Below are 8,343 nucleotides of genomic sequence, written 5' to 3'. Positions count from 1 at the left end.
AAGTATCACAAAGCTACAGAGAGTGGTGAACACCTGCTCTAAGATCACAAGGGCGTCCCAGCTCAGTCTATCTGCTCTGTACAACAGACACGTGGTCAGAAAGGCCACCTCCATCCTGGCCTCCTTGCACCAGAAGTTCTACCTTCTGCCCTCTAGGCGGAGGTATAGGGTCCCTAGGCTCAGGAGCTCCAGAGCTCAAGGCCCCCTCTTTCCTAAGGAGCTGCCATTAACCATAAACTATTGGCGGCCTTTTATTGTTGCACTTTGTACATTCCACCACCTTCACTTTTTTACTCATTGCATGTTGTAAACTTGAGGCTTACTTTTACTTGTTGTTGATAGTGTTTTTGTTGTTTCTATATGTTGTCCCCATGTTATTTATGCTGCACCAGAATTACCCTCCGGGGACAATAATGATTTATTGAATTGAATTGAATTGAATAAAGTGCCTTGAAGCTGGGAGAATATATGAGATAATGTAGATTTGAAAGAGAGAAAATAAAAGCAATTCCTCAAGCCTGAAGTCTCAGACAGAAAAAAAATATGATGCTGGTAAGTTTGAAGTCTTCCCTGATGAGAATCGAATTTCTGAGTTATCATTATCATTTCCCACTGAAATGCAGATCACTGCAGTGTTACATAAAACCTTATAGTAGATCACTGCGCAAAAATCCTCTCCTAGAGTACCAACTTACACCAATTTACAAAATTTAATATTCTGTAATGTGTTCTCGGCACAGCTACAAAAAAGAAAAGGTGAGATTTTGACATGTAAATTATACTATCCTGTAATCACATTAGGATGGGCAGTCAATCATTGACCATTGGAGGAAAAAACTCCACAGATCAAAGCATGACACCGTACACCACCTGCCTCTCAAAGTTGACTAGACAGAGGAAATGAATACAGAAAGAGATAAAGGCACGGGAGAGAAAGAGAATGATTGACGAGATGTGTTATCTGTTTGCTTTTGCAAAAGGAAACACAATAGTAGCTCAAGGGTTGATGCTGGTTTTTAAGCCGCCGCCTGTATGTGTGTGTGAAGATAGGGCTCTGTGATAATAAATTTATCCACAGGCTAGACTCACTTTCATTTGAAAGAGAGCGAAGGGCATGTTATTCTAGTTGCCTGTCTCTGCGTGACCTGCTGTGAGTTATAGGAAAGATTCTGAGTAATGGTGGGATTTAGTAACACTTTGATCGTTTAGTTCTCTTTTAATTGGTGTTGACAGCATGAGAGAGCTACAGTCCACACTTTATTTCTTTCTGTAAACAGGCTCACATGGTGAAAATATAAAATAGCAGTAGTTATTTGGTGTACATCAAAAAAAAAAAAAAAATCAAACAAAAGCTGAGAAAGTGCATTTATGTTATATGACTTATGCTGTAATGCATAGCAACTTACAATCAGTGCAACAATAGAAAGTGTTTCAATTTAGAGAAATAACAAGAAGTCAAAGCTAGAGATAGAGTGCCCTGAGAAGTGTGGTCTTATAGAGGACATTCTGTTACGTTATCAGGCAGATGCTCTCTGTCCTGGCCCTGGGACATATCGTTCTCGTTAGACTCGTACTGAGATTTCTGCCCCCTCCATTGGCAGAAAGGGATGTAACGAACCCAGGATTGAGATGAGAGGTAAGAAGTGATGCCAAAGGGAAGGTCGTATACATCTTCAGCTCTCAAGACGCTGCTAGAGTTTTCAAGATGCACTTTGTCGAAGGCTAACAGGCCACGCTCACGTTTAGTGCCTATAACGGTGATAATAGAAAGAGCATTAGAAGAGAGGAGTAAAACACACCTTTCTATATATTAACATGTAACTTACATAATGATAAAAGTATTCCGAGGAACAATAAAGCAGAAACGAATGGTATGCCAATAACCTGCTACAGCTACCGTGTGCATTATATTTTGATATTTAACCTCTCACGTGAGCTTACCAGGAATTGTGTTATCAAGGAAGAAGCCAAGGAACCCTCCAACAAACATATGAGTGGTCAACAATATCTGCAACACTTGGTCCAGCTCTGTCACACCTGAGCCATAGACAAGAGAGGGGAGGGGAGTGGATATTAGATAGATATTGATCCTGCTGTCCAATATCAGCTCATAAGAGGGAATGCAAGTGTTACGTATCACAGTGCAGTTTTCAAAAATGAAAAACTGAATACTTTCATATCAGCAAAAGGTAGTTTCCTTTCTTGTGTGTCCATCATACCTGTCACTAAGTAATCAGGATTCTTCATGATCCAGTTTGGAATGACGAGTGCAGAAAACATGGAGAAACCAAAAACAAAGATATTCCTGGAGGAATTCATATCTGTTGACTACAAAATGAGATGTCAAAATTCTGAGGAGTAACACTGCTAAGAGCGACACTGTACATCTGTCGGACTTTTAAAACTTTACTTCTGCTGTGTACCTGCAAATTGGAAATTCCGGCGGCGGTAATGACTCCAAACATGATCAGAAACATCCCTCCAATCACAGGGGTGGGGATGGTTGAGAAGATGGCTCCAATTTTACCCAGCATCCCCATCAAAATCATAAAAACTCCACTTAGTAGAATCACTGTTCGACTACCCACCTGTTGTCACACAAACACCATATTGTGTAATTTTAGAATCACAATAAAAGTACTTTGTGCATAATATTAAAATCATATCAATATCATTTATCAGTGAAATGGATGTTAAAAACTGGAGTAAGGACATTTAGTTATACATTACCTTAGTTATACCTAGGGCGGCTACATTTTCACTATATGAGGTAGTGCCATTGCCGGTGCCAAAGGCCCCTGCCAACACACAGCCGATCCCTTCGATACCAATTCCTCGGTTGATGGCGTGCTTTGGGGGAGGAGGGGCCCCTGACAGCCTTGCACATGCATAGTAGTCGCCCACAGACTCTGCCATGGAGCATATTATTCCAGCCATAATGCCAAACACACATGCCAGGCTCACAGTTGGCATACCCCACTGACCTGAATGTGAAGTCAGTATGATCATGATTCAATAGTCTATAAAAAAACATCTAAGTACTTTCAGCAGTGTTCAAAATATTCTCCCCTCTTGCTCTCATGTATCTTCCTGTCGGTAGTAATATGACTTTTGACTGATGTATTAAACATAAGAGAATAATAATAATAAGGAATTAAAGAACAACAGGTGTGTTGACAGTATTCATGTGAACTTACCTGGATAAGGAAGTGTGAACCAGGGAGCCCGACTCACCACATCTCCCTTCACATCAGTACGAGCCAGGTGGCCATACTCAGCTGGATCAAATGGTAGGACATCATAGATGGTGAGGAGGTAGCACACTAACCATGAGACCGATATGCCCAGCAGAATCTAATCAATATCTAATGTTAGTATCAGTGTCAATATTTACTTGTTACCATGAAATAATTCAAATATGGAGTATAACTTAAATTTATATGTAATTTCCATGAATAACACAGAGTATTTAGTCTCTGTGTCAGGACTAACATGCATTAATGTAGCTTTCAATATCTAAGTGGAGTGTATTATAAAGAGTTCCAGTGGACATACAGGCATTATCTGGAAGATAAAGATTTTTGAGGTGTGCAGTTTCTTGTCTTTGCTGTATGCAGGAACAGGGATTGGTATGTGTCGGAGGTACTGCGAGAACAGGATGATCAGCACTGTGGTCCTGTGAGTATCAGAAGATCTGTCAGTAGCATACTGATACGCGAATTGGAGAAAGACTTGAAACAAAAGACCAGTAAAAACAGTTGAAAAACTGGCATGTTATGCTAAATTTCAACAGAGCTTACAGACTACAGCTATAAAAGGCAGAATTTAGTAATGAATGCAATATCAGACTTTGACTTCTTGAAGAACAAGGTCAGTACAATATTGCTGGTTCACACAGTAAAAACATTTCACTTCCAGCTGGGCAAAGAGGCATTCACCATTGTCATTTGGTGTAGAGCAGGTGGACCCAAATGCAGAGACCAGAAGCAGGACTGCTGCTCAAATAAACCGTCTTTATTTGAGCAGAGCAGGATGAGCAGAGCAGGATGAGTGGAGCAGGATGAGTGGAGCAGAACGAACAGAGCAGGATGAGTGGAGCAGGATGAGTGGAGCAGAACGAACGGAGCAGGATGAGTGGAGCAGGATGAACGGAGCAGGATGAACGGAGCAGGATGAGCAGAGCAGGATGAATGGAGCAGGAGGAGTGGAGCAGGATGAGTGGAGCAGAACGAACAGAGCAGGATGAGCAGAGCAGGATGAATGGAGCAGGATGAACAGAGCAGGATGAGTGGAGCAGGATGAGTGGAGCAGGATGAGTGGAGCAGAACGAACAGAGCAGGATGAACGGAGCAGGAGGAGTGGAGCAGGATGAGTGGAGCAGAACGAACAGAGCAGGATGAACGGAGCAGGATGAACAGAGCAGGATGAACGGAGCAGGAGGAGTGGAGCAGGATGAGTGGAGCAGAACGAACAGAGCAGGATGAGCAGAGCAGGATGAACGGAGCAGGATGAACAGAGCAGGATGAGTGGAGCAGAACAGAATCCCAGAACAGAACAGTGCAAACCTACAGGACAGACTTAACATAACAGACGACTCGACAAAGACTGAACTGAAAACTGGACTTAAAATACATAGGGTCTGATTACAAACTGAACACAGTCGAGTGAAACAAGACACACAACAAAGGCGGGAAAACACAGGAAGTAAAGGTAAACACAAACAGAACGTCCTGGCAGGATGTGACAACCATGACAGTGAGTGGTTACATACATAGCAGAGATGCCCCAGTGACTGCCAGCCTTGACTCCGGCTGAATCATACAGTGACAGGCCTATGAGAGAGATTGTGGGAGCAATGGTTAAAGGGCCAATGAAGCGCATGAGGAAGCCGATGAGGCCAGAGAATCCAACCAGGACCTGGAGGAGAGATGCCACCATGATAGAGCCCTGCAGCTGTGGACAGGAACACAATAACCAAGATCATTAACATTAATGTCACCACTCTGTCTTTGGCTGAGTGATAGACAACAAACTAACATGATTGGCTACTTCCCGGAGCAGAAACCACTTGAGATCCCTGAATTAATCATGAGCTCCACAAAAGTGCTATTATATTTTCTTTTCCCCCCGACTTCATTGGTATACTTTTATCAAAAGCTGTAAATGCAGTGTTTGTGTTGGCTCACTGTTGTCATGCGGGTCTGCCACACCTCTATGAAGAGAGGCGAGGAGGTGTTGACCAGACTGGCGTTCTGGGTCCAAGCTGGGCACTTCCACTCTGGCGAGGACAGCATGGCCATGGCAGGTGTCACTAGGGCAAATGTGCCGCCCTGTAGTATGGGAAGCCTATATAGTGTGACAGAAAGATAAAATAACCCTGTCAGACAAAAAAGACAAACCATTTCATGAAAATTTTGGCTATCCAAAACAAAGCCACTAAAGGATACACTGTCTTGTGATGCATAAGACTGCACAGAACAGTATGCAAGGTTAGCTGGTATTTGATCGACATTTTTGTTTTTGTTTTTATTTGTATTAAATTTTACAATTCAACTAAATTAAGTTTCCTGTAAAACCTTTAAACTAGGTTTCAGGACACAAAACAGTAACTGTTAGCCAAAATTATATGTGCAAGAGCTAAATGTGGCTGTTAGTGTCCTTATTCTTCTACAAGGTAAAAATATAAACAGTAGAATTATGTATCAAACAGTATCCAAAGAAAGAGACAAATCAATTAGTTCCAGTTAACTAAATATTGTAATAAGATTTTGCAGACTTAGCGACTTTAGTGCATGCAAAACAAGCTAACATACATGCTACCCTGACATCTCCTCAGAGTGGCTAACGCCTTAGCAAACACTTGCCTATTTACACATCCAGCAGATATAGAACAACATTAGCATTCTGTTAGAGTTGTATTTCTGTTTACCAGACAAATGTAAACCCATATATTCTCTCTCCTTTAAACTGTATTTTGGTCTCAACCAACTCCTGAGAAACATATTTTGGCCGTTAGCCAATTATTATTATAATTATCTTTATTTTTATTTCTTCACCAACTAGTCGCTAATATTGCCTGTCTCTCTATCAGTTAGATTAGTTGTTTTTCTCAAGAAGTTAATATTACAACAGCATTAGGAACAGCAATAGAGCATTACAATTATACTACACATATATCTAATCTGATACCATAATATCTTTATTGTCCATGTAATGAGGTTTAATCTCCACTGTTTGATCTTTCCTTTTCATGTATCATCAACCTAATCTGAGGTAACCTTTGATAACACACTGAAGTACTATAACTGTCACTGACGGGTTTGTGGAATGTGTAAGACAAAAGATATCTTGGTCCTTGGGAGTGTGAGCAGAGGATTTGCTAATTGTTAACTATTTTGAAAGGCCAAGGCTAAAATGATGTAGCAACATTGCCACAGTACCTTAGATAGAAGCAAAACCAGATAAAGATGTTTACAGGAAGAAGCAGCCTTGACGAGTGAGAAGAGTGTTGACAGTTTTTCATCTGTGTGTGTACTACAATCTAACTTTGAGCTCTGACCATTAATAAATTTGTCTCATTTCACTTTGTCAGAGTGAAATTGTAAAATTGCCACAACATAATCTATAATGCAGAAAGACCTGAGAAATTAAATTAAATTAAATTAAATTAAATTAAATTAAATTAAATTAAATTAAATTAAATTAAATTAAATTAAATTAAACAGCAACCACAAACAATAAGTACATGAGAACATAAACATATAAATGGGTAAATAGTTTTCAGGGGTCAATAAATCAAGTTTCCACTTAAAGTTAAATAAATAACTGAAATGAATCGTTGTAGCACAAATCATTTAATTTTGAGACCCTCTCTATCATTGAGTGCTAAGCAAGCAGCATGTGGGTTTATCGGATGTTTTTTGGTGAACACAGAGCGGTGAGACTGAATCATACAGGGACTATAAAGTTGGGCAATAATTCAGTACTGTGAGCAAACTCTCCCATTACACCTAGTCATTTACTGTAATTCACTATTACTATGATAACATTGTTTTAGTGAAACTTTTACAATTTCACGATTCAGGAGTTAGATAGTAAAAGTACAGTGACTGTACCACTAACCAACTGATAAAGAGTCTCAATTTGAGTCTGACCAAATGTACTATGAAAGCATGATTCATCATAACAATACTGCCATACAGGATGGTGAATGGTGGATTGAACTCGGAGCATCAGTCTAACCTGACACCGAATGTGACCTGCAGAACTGTGCACAGACCGGCGACGAAGAATATGGTGTTAATGAGGTAACTCTGAGTCAGGCTGTCGTGCTGCAGACACAGCCCCTCCGCTAAAATGAGAGGGATGGCGATAATCCCACCGAATGCTGTCAAGTAATGCTGCAGAGGAGAGAGGAGAGATGATGACAGTGAAGAATTGATGGTGTGGATAACAACACAACATTTCAGGAATGCTGGACTATACTGTATATACAGTATGTCATCTCCCCTCTTTGGGTTGATATAAGGCAAAGAAGGATTACATTTAGAATTGTTCAAAAAACAATATATACTATTGCCATGTTACAACCATTATATACATTTAACATTTCATCAGTCACAACAACCAGGAAACTGACATTCAAAGAGATCTTGCCTCAAATATAAAAACCAGTCATTAAAATCTAAATAATACTCAGGTCTAAACACACCCACCTGAATGGCCAGGAAAATACAAAGGTACCAGGGAGGAACATCAGTTACACAATAGGTTGGTTTATTTCTGTCTTCCTCCACTTCACAGCTGCCTCCATGAGTTTTAACCACATTTTCCCCAGGTTGATCAGTAACTTGTTCATTCGGCTGCTGGCAAATGCAGATAAAAAAAAACATATAAATTCACAGATAGAGACAAAGACACACTAATGTAATAACTTGTTCTCAGATTATTTTTATGACTATTTCACATCTACAGTGAATGTAAGTTTAATAGTATGTTATTCTACACATTTTTAGACACAATGCATTATTAAGAGTATTGGTTTTAAATATGGAAAGCCACTATGTAAAGCAAATAAATGGAAAAACATAAAGCTTTGCCACTCTGATTAAAACATGTAACATATTTTGAGCTGCTGTGTGAGTTAAAAAAAAAAAAACTCAGGTTGAAATTTTCAACCTCAAGTACTCCCACTTGTCCAAACCTTTAGATTGATCAGAACTCAATGTAGTGCAGTCCTTACTATTTAACACAATATGAAATTAAAAGCAAAGTGATGCTGACTGTGTTAAAAAAGAATATCTTTATATGCCCATATATGTTATAGCTGACATGAATAAGTCA

The 8,343-nt window shown here is 39.7% G+C and overlaps 1 protein-coding gene across 1 annotated transcript; it reads right to left on the bottom strand.

The window, feature by feature from the left end:
* Positions 1-810: 810 nt before the first annotated feature.
* On the bottom strand, positions 811-7,892 carry LOC122965641 (solute carrier family 23 member 1-like). Its single transcript, XM_044329797.1, has 11 exons — positions 7,716-7,892; positions 7,243-7,400; positions 5,187-5,346; positions 4,772-4,953; positions 3,556-3,676; positions 3,198-3,354; positions 2,731-2,984; positions 2,424-2,588; positions 2,220-2,328; positions 1,942-2,037; positions 811-1,749 (listed from the first exon to the last, which is right to left on the bottom strand). Exons 1-11 carry the CDS (start codon positions 7,890-7,892, stop codon positions 1,493-1,495), a joined length of 1,836 nt encoding a protein of 611 aa, XP_044185732.1. The 3' UTR covers positions 811-1,492.
* Between the last annotated feature and the right edge of the window lie 451 nt (positions 7,893-8,343).

This window comes from Thunnus albacares, chromosome 16 (assembly GCF_914725855.1).
Source record: "Thunnus albacares chromosome 16, fThuAlb1.1, whole genome shotgun sequence".
NCBI lineage: Eukaryota > Metazoa > Chordata > Actinopteri > Scombriformes > Scombridae > Thunnus > Thunnus albacares.
The sequence above is the reverse complement of the archived record's forward strand: the minus strand, read 5'-3'. Positions and strand labels throughout refer to the sequence as shown.

What these genes read in the sequence shown, in the direction of transcription:
- LOC122965641 (XM_044329797.1), bottom strand. Translation starts at nt 7,892, where the DNA reads ATGTTTTTTTTTATCTGCATTTGCCAGCAGCCGAATGAACAAGTTACT. An exon ending in TTATCTTCCAGATAATGCCT is followed by an intron (nt 3,355 to 3,555) that starts GTATGTCCACTG and finishes GATATTGATTAG; the next exon opens with ATTCTGCTGGGCATATCGGT. An exon ending in TCCTGATTACTTAGTGACAG is followed by an intron (nt 2,038 to 2,219) that starts GTATGATGGACA and finishes TCTATGGCTCAG; the next exon opens with GTGTGACAGAGCTGGACCAA.